Genomic DNA, 27,992 nt, shown 5'->3' with positions numbered 1-27,992 from the left:
TGGTGTTCATGGAGTGCAGTTAGTTTCTTCAGCCAGTAGGTGTGGATCATGTCAGGGCCTGGTGCTGTCCAGCTCTTCATACCTGATACTCTTTCTTGGATGTCTGCCATTGTAACAGTTACTGGATCTAGTGCCGTGATCTGTTCTTAGATCCACTAGCTACTGAGCATTGGTGTTGTGTGATGCCTCCTTCTCCCATATGTTCTTCCAGTACTGTACAGTCTCAGCCCTCGTTGGATTTGAACTTGTGTTATTACCCTGCCACTGTGAGTACAGTTGTATTTGTACAGTTGTATTTCTTAGGTTGCCCCTTCCATGCACTTTTCTGTAGTCTGAGAGCTGACTAACTACTCTCCGTGTTGCCTTGATCTTGGACTCTAGCCTTCTCCTCCATGGGGGATAATGCTCTTTGTGGCTTATGGTATTCATCTTATTGCCAAGCCTCTCTAGGGTCACTGTTGCTGTGGCGTACATCAACTCATCGGTCTCGGTTAACCACAGCAAGTTCCTCCAATGACTGTCAGTCTCCACATACATATATAAATTTGTAAGTTAAATTGTCTTAAAATGCAACTGATACATTTAGAAATGGATTACTTACCTTGTGACGATAAACTAATTCTAGAGTACAGTTTATTCAATACTACACTGCTGAACAAGTATAAGATTAAGTTAGGTAAGGTTAACAACTTGAAAACTTGTTTTTAGGTTTAAATTATGCCAGCATAGAAATCCCCGGCTGAATTTACAGATTTACTAGTACCCTTACTACCTCACTTGCTGCTCAATCCCCATGGGAAATGTTTTGGGGAAATAAATCGTTTGATCCTGTTGTTCAATGACAGAACAATCTCTGCTGTAGTAATGCAGAGTAGATGCAGGAAAAAGGCATTAAGAAGTAATTTGATTTTCCAAACACTGTACATTGTGCCTTTTTTGGACATCAACATTTGTTCATAACTTCAGTTTGTACATGCTCAGCTGTTGGTCATTAAGCATCCAGCTGTTACTAGCCTAACGAGTAAAAACAACACAATTCTTGTGTTGGCAAGAAAACCTAGTCCTAAACATTTTACCTACACAAGCATTTGGTTTTGCACCACACATTGCCATTCAACTAAATCTAAACATTTTTCTTCAGTGAGTCCTTTAGAAGGTATTTGAGGATGCCTCATCTCCAAGATTTTTTTCCTGTGGATGTGAGATATAATAATTGTGTTTTCAGGCCTTGCTTGTTTCCTATTTACAATGTCATCTGCAATTCATGTCAAGACACTTGTAAAACGAGCATTACTTGTATGTAGTTTCATCAGAGGCTGACAGTGGACAAAGTGTAAGAAGCTGGTGAGCCTCTGTTATAGCCTAAAAGACAAACAAGTGTCAAAGTGGATGCTGATTATTTAAAAATAATTACATTAAAGGTTGGGTAACTACATCAAATCAGGTAGACGTCAGCCTTTATTATTCATCTGAGATATTAGGAAGCCAAGGAAGTGTGAAGCAAAGTGTCATTACAGGGAAATGCTGGTTGAACTAACAGTGGGTCTGATGTGTTGTGTGTAATTTTAATATCAGTGACTCATTACCACACCAGTATGAATGCTATAAACAAACAAAAGTATTGCCAAGACAATTGGCAGTCTCTACACAACAATTTACATTATGTGCCATCGAGCTGAACTTGGCAGAAAATCTGATATTATTTGAAGGCACAAACTGAAACAGAAATATATCTGCTTGTACACGGCATCGAAGTCTAGAGAAATAGCAAAGTAAAGTAGCTCATTTTAAGAATCAACTAGTATTAGTCACTGCAGAAATGCTCTGAGGAATTAAAAAATGGCTGCACTTCAGCGACAAAAGCTGCAATTGTTTGTTATACATATGAGTAACCACAAAACACCAACATGCTGTGTTTATAACTTCAGGGTTTGTTAGGGTAAAGATTTCCTTTCTACACTTACCAGAGACTCTGGGTTTGTCAGAAGATGAGGGACTGGGTTTTGGTCCCTTGTTGCTAAACGACATGAAGAGGTGTTGACAGAACTCTTCAGGGAGTTCGCTCTCCAGGAACGTTTGCATAAAGACCTTGAAGCCCTCAAAGTCAATCTCCTAAAAACCACGACAGACACAGAGCATGTTGTTTTTCATGGTGAGCTGCAGTCACTGCCTTAAAGCTTTGGAAATACAGATGGTTTTCAATATGAAGACAGTATGGTTCACTTTTAGGGGGGAGGTGGAATCTGTGATCACTTGAAAATGTTGCAGAAATCTTTCCTGCACTCAGGAAGATGCCTAAAGTGCTGTTTTGGCTGTAGGCGGTGAAGATCTATTTTAGAGTGGTTTCACTGTTGCAGCTTTTATCTTTGCATTTAGTGAATGTGCTGTGGTCTTTTCTACAGCTTCACCCATCCCTTTGAATGTGTGGTTGGCTAATTTATTGACTCAGTTGTCATGTGTACACTGACACACTTTAATTTTGACTTACATTTGTGTCGTAGTCTGTCCCTTGTTCTCTCCTCTTCAGTTACTTTCTTGGTTCCCTAGGTTCTCCGGTTTCCCTGACCTGACTGTATCACCTGACTGTCCTGCCCATTTGCACACCAGTCCCACTTCTCTTATCAGCCCTGCAGTTACCTGACCTTCCATGCTCACCTGTTTCCCCTCTCTCTTACCAGCCCTGCAATACTTAACCAGCCCTTTTCCAGTCACTCCTTGCCAGATTGTGTTGCTGTGTGCGTCATGGTTCCCTGTTTCTCCCTGTGTTTTGACGTTTTGCCTGTTTATTGGGCTTTGGATTCTTGCCTGCACCTTAATGGATTTGTTTGCTTTTATTGGACTACTCTCTGGATTTGACCTCACCATCCTGTAAGCTTTTGTAAGTTTTTTGTAAATAAATTCACTGGACTTCACTACCTCTGCCTTAGTTGTCTGCATTTGGGTCCTACCCCTGTAATCCTGTTACCCTGTTTGCACCAGAAGTGACATTTTGCTTATGAACAGTTATTACCAATTCAAAAGACATTTAGTTGAATAAGATTTCCCTCCCTAAATTGCTACATGTCCTCTAGAAATGCCTTTAATTTTGTTCTCACTAAACAATTTTTTATTGCTTCACTGCTGCTTGAGAGTCCAGTTACTCATCAAGAAACTGTGTGAGCACTCAGCAAAACACACCAACAATAAAATTAGAGAAAAGAAATATCAGTTACCTGGCTGAGGATCTCCTGCTTCTAAACCAGCAGCGTTGTAGAAAGAAAGAAATCCAACATGTTTATGGCTGTATCGAGCAGTATTACACAAAATGTGCGTAAAAACGTCCATATTACACATGTGAATGCAGGTTTATAGTTTCTAGCTCTCTTGATTAACTGCATAAACTGTATCCTAAATGTCAAACAGTTATAAATTAATGCAAAGTGGATCAAAAATAGTGTATTGAATACTGTGAATTGAAATTCTGGTATTTATTGGAAATTCTTGCCAAAATGTACTATTCCTGAAAAACACGTAGTAGCTGTGTATCGACAGTATGTGCACCTGTGAGTCAGTATAGTGAAGACTGTATGTAGCAAAAAAGCCCTCCAAATCCCATAAACTCTAACACGCAACTGTCAAGATAAATACAAGATTCCAACTTTAAGATGCGGTTTTGTGGTCAAAATACTGAATAATTGTTTCTTCTTTCAATTATTTTTCACACTAAAAATGGCAGCTCACAATTTATATTTGTCAAAATATAGAAGAAAAGAGAAAGGCTAAGCAGCAAAGACAGCAACCAAATGCAGGGGTTACAATGATTACAATGCTTTACAAGAAATATTAATGGTTCCATTTTTGTGACTATGCAGATAGGCTTTATGGGGCTAATAGTGAAGCTGGATTTGAATACATTTTAATATATAATATAGTATATAATGGAACATAAATTGTACATACATTCTCTGGATTGTATTTAGCCAGCACACCATCTCCATGGAACTCTTGCAGCACATCCTTCAGCTTCTTGGTTGAGTCTGAGGAAAAACATTGAGAAAAAGTTGAATTTTTGTTGCGATCTGATTGTGTTAAAAGTATGGCCTGTCGAGAGTATATATTAAATATTAATTTACAGTACAACTTTGATTTATGGCTACACAATGTAGGGGAAACAAGTCTGGACTACTGTAAGTGGTCACCCAAGCTACATTCTTATTTATGGATCTACATTATCTGTATTTTGTCAGCACCTTAAGAGCTGCAGAAGCATTCAGTACAATGATGACAACCCTGATTGGATCATTTATTTGGTGTGGATGCAGAATCATGGCTGCAGGTAGCTGCATCCCCATTGGTGAGTAAGAGTTTTGAAAAAGTACACAATTCCATGGTTTGAATTACGAGGGGGGATCGGGAGGCAAAAACAACAGTTCCGGGGGGTCTTTCTTACCAGTCATTATAAATATTACAAAATATTTCCCATACTCATGCCTTGTATTCAAGAATCTAGAAATACGATTTCTGACACTGCTAAAATGGACCGTACCATTTCCTAACACTGACGTTACTTGAACGTCCTCTCCGTCTGCATCACTCGCAGCGGCAGCTGTTCCAGTCCGGTGCATCACACGCTAATGGAGACGCTGTAAGTTAATATAAGTACTGAGCTATCTAGCTGCTTTAATACATTTATCTTTTCTACCTTCAGAGTTTTGTAATTAGCATTTATTTAACTTTAAATAAGCAGTTTGATGTTTCCTATCTGAGAGCCCATCCTGTCATTTCATTACCATTAGGCTAGATCATTTCATATTTAACTGTTAGCCAACACAGGTGCTTAGGCATGAGCAGTGAAACTGAGGATTAGTTATTGTAGATACACATTTTGATCAATATAAAGTTTATTATTTCATTTAAGTATTTCATCATACGAGTCTTTCTTCAATAAGCAAAATATTTATTTACAGAGAACAAAAATTCCCAATTCCCCAACAGTGCATGACAACTGTTTTATTGAAAAACAGTTTACATTTTATTCACAGTCAACATGAGCAAGAAGACTGGAGATATTTGCTAAAAAAAGTTGAAACTTAAAAGTTCAAATGATAAGAATTAGGAATTAGATATGATAATACAGATACAATACAATATTTTATGATATTGTCTTTGTTTCTGGTTCAACATTGTGTGGGTCTGTTTTGAGCGGTCCTGATGGACTGCTGTTGTGTGTCTGACCTGCTGGCAGTTTTACTGTACAATAGTGACCTCTGACTACAAAAGTTGGGGCACCAATGAACTGATGAACCCCCCCCCCTCTCTCTCCCGGTTGTCACTGTATAATTCGCACCCTGCACTATTATTCATATCTACAATAGATTTTGTTATTTGGGGCAGCTATAACCTAAGACTAGCTTACTAAAATAACCAAAGTTAAACTGCATTTTAATCTGCATTTTCTGACCAGCGTTTGGCGACTTTGGGAAACAGAAACAGAGCTGTAAACACAGCCTTGACATATAAAATTAAGTCGATATGACAAACCTTTAAGCAAACAGTTGCTACACATCCAGTAGATACAAAACATTAGCATTCATTTGGAGTTGTTTTTCTGACCACCTGGCAAATATAAATCCAATATTCATTAATATTTCATATTAATATTCTTTTCGGCTATGTTTTTGCATTTGCTCCAGCAAAGACACTACTTAGCTACACAGAGCTGAGGGGAACAGCAATGGTGATAATCATCTGTGGATTCATCACTATGAGCAATATTTGTTTCATCCAGTACAAGTAGTTATGTGATCCATTGTTAATATAAAAATATTTATTATAGCCTCAGTGAAATCAATAAATACAAATCAGCTTGTTTCAAGAATGATCTAATATATTCTCTATATAGTGTTATGTTCTTGAAAAAAGACCCGAAAACAGGTTGAAATAGTCTAACAACATTGGTGAATTTTTTTCACTTCTTTTAAGAAAATAGCGAGTAATTTTAGCACTCAGTTATAGACGAAAATAACTTGATCAGATAGAGATTTGCTGTGATAATTACTGCATGCTGCAGAGCGTTTATGAGCCCTACTGTTAAATCAATTTGCTGCGCCACAGATACCAAGTTCTAATGTTGCAGAAGTTAATTAGAAGTACCATTTTCTCACAAGCATTGGAGGGCCTGGTTCATCTCCAAGCTTAGACCCTGCTTATCACAAATTACATTAAAATGCTTGTTTAAATTAGTGCTTCCTATTAGCTACATTGTCTCTTACCTCTTCTCATGCAAATATACGAAACATATCATACTTAAACAGATTTGTGTCTCTAGTTCCAGCAGTTAGTCATGAGCTTTAACATCTACTTTTGTGGAATAAACACGTTAAAGGTGTAATGGGTAAGAATTGCAAGAGTTTGGCCACCTGTCCAATTTCACACAAGCGTTGGTGATTATTGGAACAGATGAAAGACTAACCACAACAGTTTTGGTGGGTTTTATTTGGTTAATTTTGAGTTTGAATGAAGTGTTTATTTACAATAATTTAACAAGGCAAAGTAAACTAGTATTAGTTCAGTAAAAGACAGAAACCTGAATTCAGAAGGTACGGTTGTATTTTTTGGATAGGTGTAAGAAAATTACCTTTCTTGGCATTTTGAGTTTATTATGTTAATTTATTAGATCAAAGGACAGGTCAGGGCTAGCTTGTTAGCATGCTAACTTCAGTAGATATCTCTGCAACACAATACATAGACGTCTTTGACATGATGTCAGAGCTGAACTAATTCACATTCTGTTGATAATGTTATAATTAATATTATTATTAATGTTTTAAAATAAAATTACAGCCCTATCTCAGCCCTATAAGTTAATAATGGATGATATTCAGGACCTATTTGGATAAGCATTTGAGCTCCTCAAAAGCTTTTTGTTGGTTGTAACATTTTGTCACCTCCTGCACTAATGGCTTTGGATCTATCGTGGTGCATTTTACCAACAGTGACCAGAAATAAATGCCTCACATTGGACAGTGTCTGTGTCATCATTATTGACCATCTTTATTAGAACAGCGTCTACACAAAACCATTACAGAGCAGAGTGATTATGTAGCCAATGATTCCCTGTCACATTCAGCAGGCACTACTGAATTACATAAACCATTGTGTGGCACACAGTAATCAGAGGACAAGGCTCATAATTTTTAGGATCATATACACACTGAAGACCTTCTTTACCATGAAAAGTAAAATAATTTCCCTTTTGCACTCTGCAACAATTATATCACATTAAGAGAAAATCTAATTGTAGTGAGTCAGATCTTAGGTGCTTGACTCGGCACACAGCTATTAAAATGTTATGAAAGTGTGCACAGCTCACTTTAATGAGAAGGAAGGGAGAGATGAGGAGAGAAGGTGAGGCGATGTGATGCCTATTGTTGCGACTCAGAGAATAGGATATTTTATAACCTGTAGCTTCACAGCGCACAAAGAGTCGCCCAGAGCTCGTTGAAACATGATTATCCAAATCTGTCTAGCGTGCACACACGCCTGCACAAAGACATGCACACACACTAAGAATCTTTAGTTTTCTGTTGCTGCTTTTTTTTTTCTAAGCTCTGTGCCTTTTATTCCCACACAATTTTCATTTCAAGCTGAAACATTTTCTAAAAACGTTTTCTTGTTTGATTCATCAAACTCCTTTGCCACCCACAATGCAAATATTTACAAAACATGGAAAATCTGATTGGATCTTGAGTGTAGAATATGTCGGAGATATTTAGTTCCTCAGAGAAAGGCACAACGTTGTCACCAGGCACAGAGCAATTAAAAAGAGAAATGTCATTGCCAAGTGAAACACTGGTACAAGAGATCCTGGGTAAAATGAATTAATTATTTAGATTCATACTTGGTACTTTGTGGTTGGAATGCCTCGAAGATGTCATGTTTGACACTAAAAATAGCTCTGAAAATATATCCCACAAGGACAGCTGATGCAAAAAGCACTTAGGATCTAAAAAAGTTGGACACCTAACAACTATTTCTTGTCCGTAGTTAGGCCATTGTTTGTCTTCCTACAAACGATTTACTGTGACTTTCAAAGTCCAAAACTATGTGTGGGTGGTGCACAACATCCCGCAGTTAGCCTGCCAGGTATCGTCATATTTTCCATCCCTGGTACCATTTCAAATGATGAAATGTGTCAACATCTTGGAGCGTAACATAAACTCCAGGCATCCAGAGCACAGTCTGGTGAGCAGGGGAGCCATTTGTTGGGTTGTGATTGAATCATTCAGAGCTAAAACGGCACCACACAGATTAAATGCTTGAGCAGCTTGAGCTTCCTACATCAGCAAGAAGAACATACAGTCGACAATTACAACTTCAAAATGTTGTCATTAGAAAAAGGAATACTTGAGATTAACCACAGTGATTTGAATCATACTGCAGTTAACAGCAAACAGAGGAACACTTGTTATTGTTAACTCGGTGGTTTGATGCTATCAGCGAGAATTTGTGTATGTCTTGGTGTGCAGGGACTTCTGTCAATGTGTGAGGAGGATTACCGAAGATATGAAAACAAAAAGTCCTACTCATTCCAATTTCCAAAAACTAATGAAGTGAAAATTTAAGGTCAATACACTCAAAGCCTTGTGAACAGGGGGAAACTACACAAGCACATAATAAGGAGAATATTTTGGAAAATACATGATGTTTTGCTTTCTTACCAAGAGTTGGATAGATAGATTGATATGAATTTCATCTCAGTGTATCATAGAGAAACTGTGCCCTTAGCAAATCTGCCAACTTCATGATAAGGACAGAACTTCTCTGTGGAGTCACTGTGTCCAGCTGTTACCAATTAGTAATATATGCATCTCCTAAACACTTAATAAAACACTTTTTCCACCTTCATTTACTTTAATATGACCGCTTTGGAAGTGTTGACAGGTACCTTTGATGCTGTTACGCCTTGCAGTTTCCCCCTGCCTACATGCTGTCGTTGCGAACAAAAAAATGTATTTCATGAAATGCTATTTTTTAAAGGAAGATTGACTATATAGTGTTTTTTTGCTCCAACTGTGATAAAGTTATGAGAACTGGAATTGCTTGTCTAGTAACAAAACACCTTGGTGAATGGTACAAGGACAACACAACTTCACATGGAGAATCCAGTAAAAGGAAGCATAGCTATGTCTAATCCTGAATATCTCTTTTATCTGCTGATGAAAAGTCACTTACAATTGCACCTCTTTCACAGTGAATGTTTTCGATCCATGACCCCAACAATGATGGCAACCAAAAAAGGTAGCAAGCAGCAATGAAAACAGTAGCAAATTATCTGATGTGAATTGTGCTTCCATAACTCAGAAAAAAAAAGTTGCAAGTTGCTCAGAATAAAGCAGCACATTGGACACTTTGATGCTCATATAGAACTAATGTAAATACAATGTATAGCTGTTTAACCTAGTTAAAGGTAAAAGATAGATGTACTGCTGCATTGCTTTATTTTATAAAAAAGATTTCAGTTACTAAATTACCAAGTGTATTACATAGACAGCTATGTTGGAGCTCAGATAACAATTATACCAGGCACACTACTGAGGGTAGATTTATACTACCCAAAGCGGAAACCAGTATGATGAAGAACACTGTAATGTATAGAGCCATGGTTGCATGGAACACTCTGCCTGAGCATATTATTCAGGAGAACAGTAAAAATTGCTTTAAAATGTTATTTAAACAACATCTAAATCTTCCTCATCCAAGGACTTTTAGGTAGTATCTAGACTCTATGTAGTGCAACGTACTGTCTAGATAATAGATTTTATTATTTTCTTTTTCATCTGTTTGTTCAGTTGACTGATTTTTGCTGATGTGAGCTGGGTTATATAGTGTGTTGTATCGCGTTTGTGTATGGTTGTATTGTCTTTGTAGTATTGGTGTGATTTTCTGTAATTGTGTACTATACTGTATAGAGTTTTGTGTCTGTGTGGACCCCAGGAAGGCTTCGGCTACAGCTAATGGGGATCCTAATAAATGAAATGAAACGCAGTGAAAGAATCAACAAAGCAAAATACAGAACAGGTCTCATGCAAGAACATTTTTGTAGTCTAATCGATTTTCCATAAGGTTCATCGTATCAGGGTTCCAACTCAGATTCAATAAACTCTCTTGACTGCACAAAGCTTGTCATAAATTTTTTAAGCTTTCAACTCGATCACCTGTTCATAAATAGCTGCAAGTTCATAAGACTGGATGGTTAGCAATCAAAATCCTTCCAGCCAGTAAGATGTTTCTCTTACTCTTACATCACTAACACTAAACACTTGCATATCTGTTATGTATCTATAAAACTTGACCAAACCAAAATAATGAGCTGGCAGACGCTAGAGCAAAGAGGAACTGAAGATTCTGATGAATCTCCATGGGTTTGTCAGTACAAGCGACCCCTTTCAAATTACACTCATTACAGTCATTTGATCCATTATTAATTAATTTATTAATTTTAATAACGTAGATATCCAGAATAAACTGATTAGCTAGCAAAGATACTAACAATCTAAACACATAATCTTTCACATTTTTTCAGAAGTAAAAGGCTCCATTCCTAATCAAACACATCGTGGAAATTAAGCATATCTATTCTGTTCTCAGATGCACATGTTGACGAATTGAAAATTAAATGAACAGTTAAATAATCTTCGCAGCAACTGTTGACTTGAGTACCTCAAATGGCTGCCTGAGAGTGTCATACTGTACGTCACCTGGAAAATGACTGTTCTAGAGGAATAGGATCATACAAATACAAAGAGACAACTACAGTTATCACAGTTACTTATCACAGTCAGACACAGACAGAGAGTACCTATATTCTACTCACACTGAGTGTATTCTTGTAGCAGGGCAAACTCGGCTGGGGTCAGTGTGACCCATTTGTCCTGGCTGCTCATTGTGTTTAGACCTGGTCTCTGTGCCCGCTGAGCATTCCCCGGGCAGCAACACACAGCAGGGCGTCACACGCTGGAAAACAACATCAGATATCAGATATATCACCTGGCCCATTAACTGCCGCACTTATCTCTTTTTATAATGACAATTAAAAATGGCAAAGCAGGTTAAATGCAACCAAATATGTGGCTGATTTGGACACAGAGCTGGAGACGCCTGTTTGCAATTAGAGGCTGCGGCCAAACCAAATGGTTGATTCTGCATTGTGAAAGGTCAGAAATGCTGTAGATACATCAATACATACAGATATATCAAAACGGTATTTTGTCTCAATTCCCATAACACTAATATTTTGGTCTTGTCATATTTCCCTGTTTTCTTGCCTGTTTTTCTTTCTGCAGCTGTCATCTCAACGCCGACAGCCAAAATGTCCCTTTGTCTCCTGATTGCTATGTTTTTCAACGTTGTTAGCAGGACTTGACATTTCAGGTATTGACATTCATGTTTGTCAGCCAGTGCAGGATAAACCCAGAGTTGAGAATCCACCATAATCAGAATATTGAGGTTTTATAGATAGAAACAACTGTTAACAAAAACTATTCATTATAAATTATTTAGAATGTAAAAGAAAGTCCCAGCTTGCCCCAGTGAGAATTAAACCCAGGACCTGCAGTAAGCATCATAATTTCACAATACAAATGTCATGTACAAATGTACCCATCATGTCATTCACTTTTGGTTTTTGAAGTTCGAGGTTCTTTTTCTTGTACTGTAACACTTGCAACATCCAGATTATTCATACAACAAAACAAAAACCTGTCAGCTCTACTGTTTGGCTTGAAGTGAAGCGTCATGGCATGCTTGCAACAAGGGGAAGAGAAGTGGAACGGTCCCGGGATGAAAAAAGCCTAATTTTGGTGTTAAAAGCATTCAGAGCTGTGTTAGTGCTGCTTATTAAATGACCTTGCATCAGCCCGACCAGTTGCTATGATGACAACACAATTGAGTTCAAGCTAAGTCGGTTTTTGTAGGCTGGTACTTATATTTTATTCCAATATCTAATGTTTCATTGAAGGTAAATTGGAAGCCATCAGTTATTCTGCTAGAATAGAATTTTTGTCTAAAGTGTTTTAGACAAGGTTTGTGTTGTGTAACTGTGGTGCAGGAGGAACCTCCATCATATCAGAGGGTGGAAAACATGCCTCACGGATATTTTTCATTTGATAAAAGCCAAGTGTCAAACTTATATTTTGCATTATCCAGTTTATTTATCAGTTCAACACAATCATATCTCATTGTCAGAGGTGCACTGATTAGTACATCACGGCTCTCCTGTTACTTCCTGTACTTTCCATTCTCTCTTGTTTTTGTAGAATGAGGGTGTAATTGTAATTGAGTATTTGTGTAGGTGGCTGCCACATCTGTGTAGGCGTGTGTGTGTGTGTGTATGTGTATGTATGTTTGTATGTGCCTAAGCGTGTTACATTGCCAGTGAAGCATTTGCCCCAATTACTTGGCACTGAAACTGTGGATCAACAAGTGGACATATTCATTCACGTGTAGGAGGAATGCGTGTGTATAAATAACATACATTCTTGTGCTTTTTGGTGAGGTATAAATGTATCTCATTTGGTTTGGACTCTGCGTGTGCCTGTGTTCATGCAAGTGTGTGAGTGCATCCATGCGGGAATACATGTGCATGCGGTACCACATCTTACCTCAAAGGAAAGAAACAAAAGTTATATAAATTATTAAGAGAGAATCATTATTATTACATGGACTACACAAAAAAGGGAAAGCAACAGTCAACACAATGTGCAGCCACCAGTATTTCTGTGTTAACGCGATGTGTGCGTGGGAATCAGCCTCCCTCGCATAAACTTTGATCTGCCGCTGGAGCTGAAACTAGAAAATGCTCTGCAATGTCTTATTTAGTGTTTCACACAGACAGCAAAAAAGCTGAGGGAGAATCTTATTTATCTTAAATCTCCTGTGCATCTAATTCCAACACAGTGATACCATCTTTAATATAGTCCTGATGTGTGCAGTACATTCCTGCTGTGCACTGCACTGCAATCATGCTCTCTCTCTTTCCCGTGTTGCCTAACTACAGCGCAATCCTCACAGGAGACTCGGCTGGCATCCTTTTAACAATCAAAATCCATTTCAACAAATGTTATCAAGTCGGCTTCATTGTCCTCCAGTGGTGCAGTGAGGACGTTCAGAGTGGATCCATGTGTTCCACCACACTGACAGAAGATCTTAGCTGATGACACCAATGATTCCATGACACATAGATACAGTAGGTGGTGGCCACTGCGACATGCAGCACAATGAATGAGATGTGATATCAACATGCCACTCACCTGCTGCAGAGCTGGAGTCAACCACTAACAGAGGCTAAGGCTCCAGGCAGATGTTTTCAGCTGAAGCTCCTCAGTCACATTCCTGCCGTATCCTCCTCTGGGTCTTCTGTCAAGAGTGGGCGTTTGTAATGAGATGGAGTGTGAGAGTGTGTATCTGTGTATGAAAGAGGGAAGACGAAGGAGCAGCAGCCCTCTCTGCTGCATGTCAGTGTACGAGTATGTGCACGGCGTAGTATTTGTTTTTCTCCGTCGGTGTCTGGACAGAGCAGCATCACCGGGGATGTGGAGTGGTGACAGAGAAAGAGGGAGAGGGAGGGAGCACACCAATGCTGCTCTGCCTGCAATGATCAGTTTCCATACTCCCGCTCGCTCACGTCATATCCCTCCATCCCTCCCCTCAAATGCTCAGGTCCTCGCCTTCCTCTCCCTCTACTAAAAACACCCTGAGGTTCTATGCTCTCCTGCTTTCTCTCTGTCTTTCCCATCTCTCTCTCCACTACTCCCCACTTCCCTCCCCCTTTAAGCCATCTCTACTCCGGTCACTGTGGCACGCATCAGCCGGCCGCATTAGTATTCAACACAGTGGGGGGTGAGAGCAGCAACATGTGGGATATCCTCTCAAGAGGGCTGAAAAGCAGAAGGCAGGAAAAAGAGAAAGATGAAGGGAGGAGATGGTGGGGGTTGAAGGACAACGAAGAAGAAGAACAAAAGATGAGGAATTGGGACAAATAGAGAGAGGGGGTGAATTAAAGAAGACATGAAAGCATTCATTAAGGGAATGCACACTCAATAATACACTGTACATTCTCATTAAAATAATTTGCAAACATGTCTGTGGATATTTATTATATATGTGTGTCAAAAAGCACTCTCTATTTACTTTTTAGTGAGCTATATTTGAGTGTTCAAGTGTGAAATTTATGCATTACAAAAACTGGCATGAAAAAAGTACTTTCTGGAAAAGTCCCACAGTGCAATGTGTCAAATTTTATAGATGCAAAAATTACAGTCAGATGTCTCACACCCCCATCCAACACCCGACCTCCGTACCTCACTACATAAAAGGCACATTACTTTCCGGCATTGGACATAAATCTGGCAACATTGGTATTGGACATAAATCGCATGGTGTGCTATTGTCAATATGGCTGTAAGTCCTCAGGGGTAGAGGAGGATTTTCAAACTGTGTATTCCACTCTGTGGGATGTTAATTTGGCCTAACTGTAGAAAGGTGATCATTATTTTAAAATAGTAAAACCTCAAAGTTTAAAATAATGTTTTCTTTTGTATAATTATGTTTTAAATTAAGATGACGCTTGAGGCTAAATGTGTTCATCTATCATTAATATTCCAAACAGCATTTAGCTGAAACTCTTATCCAGAGAGAATCATGGGTGCTTGGTTTCTTAGGTGGCCTCACTGGAAGCAATCAATGGTAATGAAGTCAGGGGTCGGAGCCACAGCATTAGCACATGAGATGTGGGAAATATTTCTAGTTAGCACTGAATGATCATGCAGGCTAAGAAAGTGCATGGCAAAGAAATAAAACAAAGGAGAATAAGAGAATTCCAGAAGCATAAGACTTGACATGTTTACTTTATTAACATTTTGCCAAAATCTAAATCAAAAGCCTTTGTGCCTAAACCTAACTATACATATGATTCAGTATGCATTTTATGAACTAGGTCCTATAAGATGTTGTCCGAACAAATCTAAAGGCACTGGTGTTTATGCCGTAAACATGGGACATTGGAAGCTGTTTAAGCCTAGCTTAAAGCTATAGTTTTTATGGAGATTAATCATTTGAAGAACACGTTTGGTTGTTTTTCGGAAAAAATTAATCAGTAACATTCTCTTCTCTTCAACAACTACTGTCTAGAGGATCATGAGCCAGACACTTAACCTCCAGCTACAATAGAGGAGCTTCTGTGCAGTAGCTTTGTAGTGCATATGTTCACAGCAAAACCCCTTCTGCAGGAGACAAAAAGGTTACTCGATAACAATTTCTGTCCTGCTGTTCTGCTTTTCAGTGAAGGCTGTAAGGATAAAAAGGCCTTAGCTATAAGCATGCTGCTTCCTGGAACAAACCTAATTTCTTCAGTTCCTTTACCAGCCCACCGTTAGATAACATTTGCATTGCTTGAATCTTTTATGTAGCCTTCTGCCTACAGGAACCACTATTTAATCTGACCCACAAGCATGTATTGAGTTTCATGAAAGATCGCTGAACAATGACCCAGTTATGGGCAGTGTGTGGGGGGGTGGCTGACCAGTGTGCCAATAACATTTGTGTTTTAGTGCTGCCTCCAGGCTGTCTGTGTAGGTCATGTGGTAGTTTGTATTTGTGCCAGAGAGGCAGTTGCAGTATTGACATGTTCTTTACATAGGGTATTTGCTCCTCAGAGTGACAGGCAGCAAACATCTGGACTCTTTCATTATATGCTCGACATCCACTGCAGAATATATGGATTACATTCAAATAAATGTGGGAATTCTACATTACTGGGATATAACCGTCTTATAAAGTTGTCTTTTAGCTCTGGTTTGTGTCCAATAACTCCCAATAAGTTTCGTTAGTTTCTAAATGCTTCACTGTGTTCACCAGCCAGTTGCTAACCACGTCTGTCTGCTGTTTGGTGTTGGTGCAGTGGGTTTATCTGGAACTGTCTGTTGCAGCTGGAAACAGTGGTGATGAGAGCAGTGAGCATGAACCAAAACAAGAAAGCTGCAGCCTGTAAAACCAAAACAATGAGCCGAAAAGAAGCTAAAATGCTCTGTGAAACTGCAGATCTGGGGTGATAATTCTCTGTGGGTTTCTTATTACGAGTGATCCCTCTTGTATTACTTTGTCACGTGATCTATTGTTATTATAAAAACATTTACTAGTGTGCATGTTCATTTTTGACATTGGAAACAATCTCAGGGTCCACTTATTCATGACAAGTGAGCAAACTCCATCCACATCCAGGATTAATTAATTAATTAACAATTGATTAATTCTGTATTGAATGACATCAAATAAATGTATAAAAATAAAAAAATTCAGTAAATATATCTCCTTTTATTAAAAAAAGAGAATAAAATGGATTGTTAAACGACCTAAACATGGACACATATACCTTTCACTGAGATTGGTCAGTATAAATGTATTTCCTACAATGATAAATACAATCTGAATACTCATAGTATGTTTCAAGTTCCGTATCACCTTTGCACATTAAATCATTTTCCCATGTATTACAGTTCAACATTTAGGTAATAACACATAACCCTCAGACACATGTCACGTGAGATATTAATAAGTACTGTAAATGAACTGAAAGCCTTCTGTATTTCTGAGGGTTTTGTTTTAGAGACATTTCTAATTTAGTCAACCACATCTAGTTCTTGATTATTGTGACTACGCTCAAATACCTCTCTGCTGTTTTGTTCTGTTGTGTTTTACATGCAGATGACGCATCAGACCTGCATCATCGTGAGATCTCTTGAGGTCATTACGCATGTAGGTCAGACATACTGTAGGCAGGTTTGAGTAGCTTCCCTGGTGAGTGACTGCATCACACTTTGAATCAATGAAAAGTCAAATCTAATCCTATTGTCTACATAAATAGAGTGAAATGTATGGCCAGCTGGGTCAGTTTAACTAATTTAATTATAGATTTGTTTTCTGGATACCCAGCATGTGTCAGAGCAACAGAAACCCAGTGATGGAACTGGATTCAAAGACAACGATGACTGTCAAAACAACCAACGTTACTTTACAAGCAAAATGAACACCGCAAATTAGTACAACCACTGAGAACAGACCAGAACAGACCAGGAAAACTCAGCTGAAAATCACCCTCCCCGAAAATTCAGCATTAAAAAAGTCTGCAAAGGCTAGATCCTGTTTCCTCAGTTAGCCAAAGATATGGTCAACACCGTAACACAAGGGATTATTGCTTTGCAAGACAAATGCCTTCCCGTAACTGTTCTTGATGTTGTGCTGCCAGCTCTAATGTGATATACTAACACTAACTGTCGAGCAGCAGTTGAGGCAGAAATGCAAAAAATACATACGTTTGAGGCCACAGCAGATTTGTGGTCTAGCTGAACTATGGAGTTGTACATTAACCTGACACTTTGTTTTTATCGGTAATGAGTTTATTTATAAACGGTCTGAGTCTACAGACTGTTTTCTCTGAGGATCACACAAGCCTGAAGCAGGCTCTTAATAACTGCTGGGAAAAATGGTTTGCCATCGATTTATTAAATATTGTGAAAAAAGTCTCCATTCATAACTGGACAGGACAGTGTGTCCTTTGCCAGTAGTTAATGGCCATGTTGTTTGTACTGTCTGCATGAAGACAACATGCATTGCAATAAATATTTTTTCTTTAGAAAATAGTGTCACAGAAGAAAACTGTGATCAGAATCGGAATCAGGAGGAGCTTTATTGCCAAGTAGTGTTTTACACATAGAGGAATTTGCTTTGGTGATAAGGTGCTACACATAGACAAACATACAGTTGACATAAATAAATCTAGAAAAATAAATAAATAAATAAAATCTAGAAATATAGAGAAAGAACATCGCAGATATTTACGTTTTGCGTATTTGCAAACAAATATAAACTGACAATGTAAAAATAAAGAACAACAATGATTAACAACAAATATGTGCAGTGTGCCAGGTTTGTGCATATGAAATAAAAAGAAATAATATTTACATGTGCAGAGACATTTGTATTATTTGAAAGGGGGCAGTGTCAGTGTGCGTCAGTGATCTAAGCTCTGAGATGAAAAATTGTGAAACTCATTTGGTCATAGAGTTCCACAGCCCTCCAGGTATCATTTTGGTGTATTAATTGTAATTAACATGTCATGGAAGCTGTAGGGGTTGAATCAGACATTTTTCTAACTGTGGGATGGGACTTTGGCCCTCCACAATGACCTTTTGTGGACTTTCCATTGGTAAAATTTTAATGTCTCTGTGGTGAATTTTCTTCTCATGCTAACAAATAGGCTGAATCAGTATCAATAGAAACTAATAGAATATTATTATTTACATCAATGTGTCAGAGATTATTACTTCACAGCATGATTATAACACTGTGGCAACTTTGTTTTAGACTGTGACCGTAGACTGTTAGAAGTGTTAACCATTTAATACACACAGCTGATATTAATGCACTAATTACTTCTTATATCCTACATCTTGCTGGCTGAACCCTCTGCTGTAAGCAGATGAGTTGTAGAGTAGATATATTATGCAAATCAACATCTCCGTTACTAGGAAGAAAGCTGTCACCACCATGACCCCCACTGACTGTGACTGCACTCCAATATCAATTCTACCCCACTTCTAGCCCTCTGTGCTATAAATAGCAGCCTGAGTGTGGAGTCTAGTGCAGAACACCATGTATCATAATGGGACCATTACGTAAGGTCCTGTCCTGTGCGTCTACACAGGCTGACCCCAGGTCTTCCTTTCTGTGGGGCCGAGGCCACACTGATGCTGGCTAGGTAACAGACAGCTGGGTCTCCCTCGCTGATTATACATCCCAAGGCAGAAGCAAAAGAGCATTAAGGGTGAAGAAAGACTGACATTAATGTACAAACACTTGATTTCAGCCTGTAGGCATCTGCCATATTCCCGAAATGTCTCAGTACGTTAGGGGAGTACTAATTAATAAAAATGGGTTTCATTCCAGACTGCTGATGACCATAAAATTGTTTTTTACTCAGTATTTTGAAAGCACATATGTTTACACATCTAAGACGCCACAAATTACATGCATATATACGACTAACTTACTTACTCCTTACTTTTAAAAATACATTTTGAAGGAAACACGCTGCTAAACACTGTTAAAGCTTAGGAAGTCAAAACGTCGCAATGCTTGAGGTACTTTCTAAATAAGTCTAACTCAAATTTACTGGCATGTTTTAGTCTAGTATGGCATAAATATCTGCCTTGTAAATCACATGTCCTGCGTTCTCTTTTGAGAAAAAAACTCAGGAATGGAAAGAGAAGAAATAATATTTTATATTCTTTAGTTTCATTATGGTACCATGTATTTTTGCATTAATTTGTCAGAATAGAATGGTTTCTAGAACAAACAAGGCAAAATCACATGGTTTAATGAAGGAATGTTTGTGAAGACTACAAATAATGTGAATAACTTAATAATATATAATAATAGACATCATTATAATAAGAGCTCTTGATACTTTTCACCATAGAAACATCAAGCTGCTGCTGCAAAACACGCCCTCTATGACAAGCTGTCGTCTTTCTAATCTGATATCTGTGGCGGATCTGCTATCTATGAACTTTCCTACTCCTTACATGCTTAGAACATGTGCCCTATAAAAACAACTGTTTGCTCAGAGATGTCCCATTTTTCAGATGATATCTCTGTAAATGTGGGTGTTTGTGTCCATCATCCACCCCATCCCCTGGTTCAGACACCTGAGCCTACACAGCAATGCAGACCACTGGAGGAAACAAACACACAGAAATAATTTATGACACAGGAGTATCATAGAGACATTTTTGCATATGTGCCTGTGTAGTGTGTGTTTGCACGTGCCCACGTTTATGCATTCATGCCTGTCTGTGTGTCGTGGGACTCCCCTCCATCCCCCTGCAGACAGTTGGTGCAGAGCATTGAGCTATATCATAGCATGAGTCACTGGAACATTCTGTGGCACTGAGGAAGCAAATCACATTTGTTCCCATCTGCCATGTAATGAGGAAAAGAGGAGAAAAAAGGAGCCACACAGACAAATAAGATGTTTTAGCTGATGTGTGAACTTAGTTTGAGTGTTTCTACAAAGATAATACCCATATGTGTAGACTGCAGATTAAACAGATTTAAAAATTACAAAATAAGGATTAATGTCAATTTGATTTATAATCTGCAGGACATAGTTTACATTGTTTCTATCTTTGCTGCTAAATACTCATTGCTGCTGTGTTTTTGTGCTTCACTTCCCAGAGATGGTCTGCCAATCACACAGTGTAGGCGGGACTGCTTTTATTTGGGATTTCTGTTGCAGTTTGAGTTTCTGCAGCTGGAGTTCCTTTCTTTGTCTTTTCAGCTCTGGTGGTGCTTACATTTAAGGCACCCAGTAGAGTTGTTTTGACATCCAACCCAACTCACTAAAATACCTGGATGTACATTTGAATCAGAAACCAAAAGGGAAAAATTCACATTTTTTCATGGCACCTCCAACTTCTGCATTAATTTGTTGAAATATTGTTGTGTTACATGTCTACATAGATTACTGTACCTTATTTCGATACAGCCAATTAAATCTTGCGTGAAGCAGTTACGTCAGTGTTCTATCATAGGCAGAGCAGACGGTCACACTGAGCCAGACAGCAACCTGCTACACGATACAAGAGCCACAGACTGTGAACAACACCCGACGTTAGCTTTCCTGTTCCTTCCTATTTAACTTACATTCACCGGGGGAAGTGACACTGCTGACATCAGATAGATAATTAGCTTATATTTCAGAAAGACCCCTATTTCTTCCTGTCACGAGTTTGAGGAAGTGCAAACAGGAGAGAGCCCAAACACAAGACATTGGAGGGTTGACTGAAGGAGCACAGGTTTTAATCCAAAAAACACAAATACTCTGGCTTACATGCCATTCGGGTGTAAAACGTCCAAACAGAGGATCAGGCAGAACACTCTAAACACGACAATGACGGACGAAGACTGAACAGAAACACCAAACATATATACATCAGGGACTAACGAGCAGGGCGGGAGCAGCACAGGTGACAGGGATGAGACTAACAAGACACAGGCAGGCAGAACGACAGCAGGGGAAAACAGAGAGACAGTGAGGCAGAGGGATCAGCGGGCCATAACAAAATAAGACATGACAGACATGGGCGTAAATTTTATCTCACAGTAGGGGGGGGCAATAAACCTAAATAATACAACCAAAATTGTACTTGTATAGGATACGTGTACACAGAGGGAAGTCTTACTACTATTTTTCTGGCCAACAACACAAAGCAATGGTTGTTTAAATTGGTTTAAATTGGTTGCCCGTCAGACACACAAGCACACTGGATGGTTTTTAAGGGGGGGGGGCATGACCCCCCTGTCCCCCCCGTGATTTCCGCCTATGATGACAGATCAGAAGACCACAGAACACAAATAAACTACAACCAACAGGGAAACAGACTGAAGGATAAAACAGAACTCAGAGCATACATGGGCAAAAACACTGAAGTACACAGACCAGGAGAAAACACTAAGACATGAACTAAGGCACAGGACTAAGAACTAAGATAAGAGACAAGACATATACTGAGTAAATTTAAACATGCAAATGAACAAAAGACAAAACTTAGCTACGAAACCCAAAACCATAAACATGACAAGATCAAAATAAAGCTTATAGAAACACAGAACCCAAAACCATGAAAATAGATACTAAGTAAACTAAAACATGCGGATGAATGAAATGGTAGACAATCTTATAAGCGACCTTTAAGGTGGGGGAAAATATTACATTATGCAGGTGCACAGTAACAAAAACTTAATAATAAAAAAATACTTAATTTACTTCGACCAAGATATATTTCCTCTGTTGCAGTCAATACAAACCATGTAAAATCAAAAGGTGGTGACTCTTACCGTTGGCTGGAAGATATTAAAGCTCTACCACTAAATGAAACAATAATTAGCAGTTGCCAGCACATCATTTGAAGGTGATGTTGGTGATGTGGTGCAGTCGGGCATTCACAGGTTTTCCTGACCACTGCTGATGTGATTTGTCCTCGACCCAGTGAGCAGAACACATTCTTACACTAACACAAGTGCTGTGATGATATCGAACTGACATGCGATTATTTTCTTTCACATCCTGTGGGGACCAGCTGAGGAGCTGCATTCTTCTGCCTTTTTCTGATGGCAGTGTGTAGGAAAAAAGAAGGAGAACAATATTTCATTTATGTTGCCATCCTCTCCTTGACTGTGAATTGGTTCCATTCCTTTTTTGTGTTTTTTATCATTGGACAGCAAATTGTCAACAAATACAATAAAAAGACCAAAACCAACAATCAATTGATCGTATTAACACTCCCACAATCCCACTCCCACAAAAACGACTCCTGCCCCATCCCATTACTGATGAAAAAATCTGAAAATAGCATTTATTCATTCTCCTCTTTCGGATGAGACGTTAAACCTATAGGTCCTGACTCATTGTGGTCATTAAATATCCCATGGCACTCATCACCAAGAGGGGGTTTCCTGATGTCCTGGCAAAAATTCCCAACCTGGCTTTCTCCACCTGGTCATCTAATCATCATCCCCAGTGTAACTGGCTCTGTGTTTCCCTCTCACCTCAAGCGGGTGTGTGGTGAGCGTTCTAAAACAAATGGCTGCCGTGCATCACACAGGTGGGTGTTACACATTGGTAGTGGTTGAGATGAGTCTTCTTTCTCTGTAGCGCTTTGAGTATCTATGATAAAGTGCTATATAAATGTAATTAATTATAATTATTACAACTGCATATTTATATAAAACTGACCTATGACTCCTGTCAAGCCCATTTCCATAGACTTACCTTCTTGTCCTGTCCCAGTCCCATGATGAATGGTGAAACTGACTCCCATCCTTTGGGAATCCAGCCTCTAAACCAAAGGCTGATGGCTTGTTCCTCTGTGTCACAGAGCTCCATTGTTGTCCAAAAACTATTAACAAGACCAAGAGTCTGCAGGCATGCTAGCAGCTCTGTGAGGCTGTACTTTGAAACAGTGGTTCTTTGCAGCCTGTTCTCATCCCATGGTATCAAATACCGACGCTGGTCTTTGATGCACAAGGTACCCTTCAGCGTCCATGTGAGAAGCCTTGGGCTGTTAAGTTACTCCAGTGTAACACATCTGCATCAGGTAAGAACCAAAAGTCAAAGCTGACTTATTGAAAGTTAGAAAATATAACATACGTGACTTACAGTATGTCAGGTAATATACTTACTTCATCCCAAACCATGATCTTTTTGTAAACCTAACCAAACCGTGACCATTTCACAACATTAACCACACCTTACAGTTTTTCTCGAATGCTTAAACACATTTCTTGAAATTATGCCTCTTTTTCTCAAAACTCTAAACACAAATTCCCCAAACATCCTATTTTCAGGTCAAAATTAAGCTCTCCACTCAAAATCATTTATTGAAAACACACACTGCAACACAGTCTTACACACTGATGAGATAAATTCAAAACAATACTACAAAAAATGGTTATTAGAAATGTTGCTTGTGGTTCTCCCCCTCAAAAACCTTTGCACATGATGAACACAACAAAAGGAATAACAAATGTAAACATTAGCACTTTTTCCCCTTAGTGTGCTGTACAGTACAACACACCAAACAACAAATTATTCTGTCTTTGGTGGTGGCTACATGTCCTCAGCATCCCCATTGTAAATGACCCTCACTCCCTGCTCCCTCCCTACAGGTTGAGCTACTCCTTCGCCTCCTGCTCACAGTCACTTTGTCACTCTGTTTCGCTATCACAGGCCTCCTCTTCTGCCTGGCAGTGGCCACCACAGCTCTTTTACTCCTTCAAGTGCCTGCGCCTGCACTACGCAGGGTACTGCAGCTAATGTTGAAGCTACTGTAGCCCCGGCAGCAAACATAAGGGTTAGGCCTGTTTTCGCGTCATTTGGCGGCCTCCTTTGAAGAATGTTTTTTTTGTGGCCCATAACGCAAGAAACAGAGAGCAGACGGGGTGGGGGCTAGTTAGAGATATGATTGGGCCAGCTCAATGTCAGTATAGAAATTACCCAATGGGCAGCTGTCCATGCTTTATGGGCCGATCGTTGGCCCATTTTTTGAAAAACAGTTACACTCCAAACACCGGCCCCAAAGGTGCGACGTTTGCCCGGTGGCCAGGGGTATCAATGCGTCAGTATTTGACTGGGATGAGAGCGCATTGCTCCTTGAGCATAAAGCTAATACTGGCATGGCAGCGTACTCACAGTGACTATATTATTGTAATAGGCCTACAATGTTCCCTGTATTAGTTTAGCATGTTTGCGCACTGTGACACATTTCGCTCAAAAGCACAAATGTGAACCTCACGGTGGCACCAAAGGAAAAGTTAGGGAATCATCAAAATCAGTAAAGTCATTGTGTTTGAATGTTTGTACGGACATTCATTACCATGAACACACCCACTGCAATTTATTTTGAACCAATCCACATAAACCTGTAAATTCTCAATAGAACACCAAATGTGTATTAATCAGCTGAAAATAGTGCCCAGTACAGTAAAAACTAAAACTAAAACTACAGTTTTAGTTGACTAATTACTAACTATTTTAGTCTGATTTTAGTCAAAAGAAAATCAAAAGTATTTTAGTCTAGTTTTAGTCATTAACCATCATTTTAGTCTTTTCTAACTCAATATAATTCTGATTAGCATTTTGGTCAATCAGCTCTAACTAAAATAGGGATATTTATCATTTTAGTCTTTATTTCACTCATCTCACATATAGATACATTTTTTGCAAAAATTGAATGTTAACTTTGTTCTCATTTTTATTGCAAAGGGGATATTAACTCACCTCAATTCCCGGGTGGTTAACCTTCAAGTTGGTAGTGTTTTTTCCAGAAATCTTATAACCACATTGCTTGCTGTCCGATTTAATTAGGCACTCTGTTTTTTTGTCTGCCTCACTGTATTTCAAATAGGACCAAATATCTAAGCGCCTCTTTCTCCCTAGCATGTTGTGTGCATCACCAGATTTCACATCCTCCATCATAGAGTAATGTTTTCCTTGCGCACCAGGCATCGCCCCGGTCGGCATTCAAAGCATTTTTTGTTTGAACAAATTATCAGACTGTAAAAACCATCAAAATGTCATTAGGTTTGTGTTTTCTATTTTAGATTTTTTGTTTTGTTTTAATATAATACTGGGCAACTTAACCAATTTCATGTATCACACAAATGATTCAGCGTCTGATTTGTTTTTCCTCCCTTTTACATTAGAGTGTGCCCTGCGAGATCTAATTCTCATTGACTGCCTCGTTGATCGTCTTTCTTGACCGACATTTCCTCATTCCATTAAACGAGACCCCGGGCAAAATTCGCTCACTGCCTATTAGTAGGATTTCATGTAAAAGGTAAATGCTATATCCCTCTACACTGAGATCAATATGTCAGCTTCTCATCCTGTTGGATCGATTCAATAACCAATCATTAAAAAGCAGAGAATATGAGGTGGGAGGAAGCCGGAGCACCCGGAGAGAACCCATGCAGACACGGAAAGAACATGCAAACTTCACACAGAAAGGCCGGGGCAACGGGGGTTTGAACCCACCTTCTTGCAATTAGGGGTTAAGTGTCTTGCTCAGGGACACAGTGGTGGATTGAACCTGGGTCTCTCACACCAAAGGCATAGTCTTATCCATTGCACCATACCTCCACCTCCACAGCTCAAGACAGACAAACCGGGGTAATTTTGTTCTAAAAAGACTGTAAATTTTATAAATACCCACATGCTTTGACAAACTCAGAGTACTGACGCCTCATATCAATTTCAGCTGGACTCGTTTGGCACAGAAGGGGACTATGGATTTTGTCCCCCTTCACTTACACTGGAAGGGCATTAGAAAGAAATCTCTGAGAAGGAATAATTACATGAACAAAAACTGTACTGTACATACATACATGTGACTATAATTTCAAAATTTACTTGAAAAAATGTGAACCTATTCTTTAAATTTCAAACAATTTCTACTATCAAATGTCACAATTGTTGAAAATCTGTTGTATGTTGAAATATAAGTTTGTTTTGCAAATTATTTGTTTAGCATCTAGAAATGATTAGGGTGGTTATTGCAAGCAAAATCCTTTGCCTCCTAAATGGTGGATTGTTCTGCACAACAGGTGCTAGTAATATAATTAGAATATCATCAAAAAGTTGATTTATTTCAGTAATTCCATTCAAAAAGTGAAACTTGTATAATGTATACATTCATTCCACACAGACTGATATATTTCAAGTGTTCATTCCTTTGAATTTTGATGATTATAACTGACAACTAATCAAAACCCAAAAATCAGTATCTCAGAAAATTAGAATATTGTGAAAAGGACACCTGGTGCCACACTCTAATCAGCTAATTAACTCAAAACACCTGCAAAGGCCTTTAAATGGTCTCTCAGTCTAGTTCTGTAGGCTACACAATCATGGGGAAGACTGCTGACTTCACAGCTGTCCAAAAGACGACCGTTGACACCTTGCACAAGGAGGGCAAGACACAAAAGGTCATTGCTAAAGAGGCTGGCTGTTCACAGAGCTCTGTGTCCAAGCACATTAATAGAGAGGCAAAGGGAAGGAAAAGATGTGGTAGAAAAAAGTGTACAAGCAATAGGGATAACCGCACCCTGGAGAGGATTGTGAAACAAACCCCATTCAAAAATGTGGGGGGGATTCATAAAGAGTGGACTGCAGCTGGAGTCAGTGCTTCAAGAACCACCACGCACAGACGTATGCAAGACATGGGTTTCAGCTGTCACATTCCTTGTGTCAAGCCACTCTTGAACAAGACACAGCGTCAGAAGCGTCTCGCCTGGGCTAAAGACAAAAAGGACTGGACTGCTGCTGAGTGGTCCAAAGTTATGTTCTCTGATGAAAGTAAATTTTGCATTTCCTTTGGAAATCAAGGTCCCAGAGTCTAGAGGAAGAGAGGAGAGGCACAGAATCCATGTTGCTTGAAGTCCAGTGTAAAGTTTCCACAGTCAGTGATGGTTTGGGGTGCCATGTCATCTGCTGGTGTTGGTCCACTGTGTTTTCTGAGGTCCAAGGTCAACACAGCCGTCTACCAGGAAGTTTTAGAGCACTTCATGCTTCCTGCTGCTGACCAACTTTATGGAGATGCAGATTTCATTTTCCAACAGGACTTGGCACCTGCACACAGTGCCAAAGCTACCAGCACCTGGTTTAAGGACCATGGTATCCCTGTTCTTAATTGGCCAGCAAACTCGCCTGACCTTAACCCTATAGAAAATCTATGGGGTATTGTGAAGAGGAAGATGGGATACACCAGACCCAACAATGCAGAAGAGCTGAAGGCCACTATCAGAGCAACCTGGGCTCTCATAACACCTGAGCAGTACCACAGACTGATCGACTCCATGCCACGCCACATTGCTGCAGTAATTCAGGCAAAAGGAGCCCCAACTAAGTATTGAGTGCTGTACATGCTCATACTTTTCATGTTCATACTTTTCAGTTGGCCAACATTTCTAAAAATCCTTTTTTTGTATTGGTCTTAAGTAATATTCTAATTTTCGGAGATACTGAATTTGGGATTTTCATTAGTTGTCAGTTTTAATCATCACAATTAAATGAAATAAACATTTGAAATATATCAGTCTGTGTGGAATGAATGTATACATTATACAAGTTTCACTTTTTGAATGGAATTACTGAAATAAATCAACTTTTTGATGATATTCTAATTATATGACCAGCACCTGTAGAGCCATGCGCGGGACTGTTTTCTTGAGCCCGCTCCCGCCTGCTCACGCTAATTTTGTAACCATTACTGCCCGCTCCTGCAACATGTGTATCCACTCCAACCCGCCAATGCAAACACTGTGACATGCAGAGTGAACGCTAAACGTTCAGAATAACCGACATAAATCATTGCATTCATTTCTTTCAGTTGAGTTTT

The 27,992-nt window shown here is 39.1% G+C and overlaps 1 protein-coding gene across 1 annotated transcript in view; it reads right to left on the bottom strand.

The window, feature by feature from the left end:
* Positions 1–13,638, bottom strand: part of dgkb (diacylglycerol kinase, beta) — an 89,314-nt gene extending 75,676 nt beyond the window's left edge. Inside the window, exons 1-5 of the mRNA XM_038710582.1 lie at positions 13,290–13,638; positions 10,856–10,995; positions 3,940–4,016; positions 3,213–3,233; positions 1,965–2,112 (exon numbers count right to left, since the gene is read on the bottom strand). Of these exons, the coding sequence (XP_038566510.1) occupies positions 1,965–2,112; positions 3,213–3,233; positions 3,940–4,016; positions 10,856–10,925 (316 nt within the window). The 5' untranslated portion in view covers positions 10,926–10,995; positions 13,290–13,638. The remainder of the gene's footprint in view (positions 1–1,964; positions 2,113–3,212; positions 3,234–3,939; positions 4,017–10,855; positions 10,996–13,289) is intronic.
* Positions 13,639–27,992: the final 14,354 nt, after the last annotated feature.

This window comes from Micropterus salmoides, unplaced genomic scaffold (genome assembly GCF_014851395.1).
Source record: "Micropterus salmoides isolate LMB-PRFRI ecotype aquatic unplaced genomic scaffold, ASM1485139v1 Ms_hic_scaffold_11, whole genome shotgun sequence".
NCBI classification, from domain to species: Eukaryota; Metazoa; Chordata; class Actinopteri; order Centrarchiformes; family Centrarchidae; genus Micropterus; species Micropterus salmoides.
The sequence above is the reverse complement of the archived record's forward strand: the minus strand, read 5'-3'. Positions and strand labels throughout refer to the sequence as shown.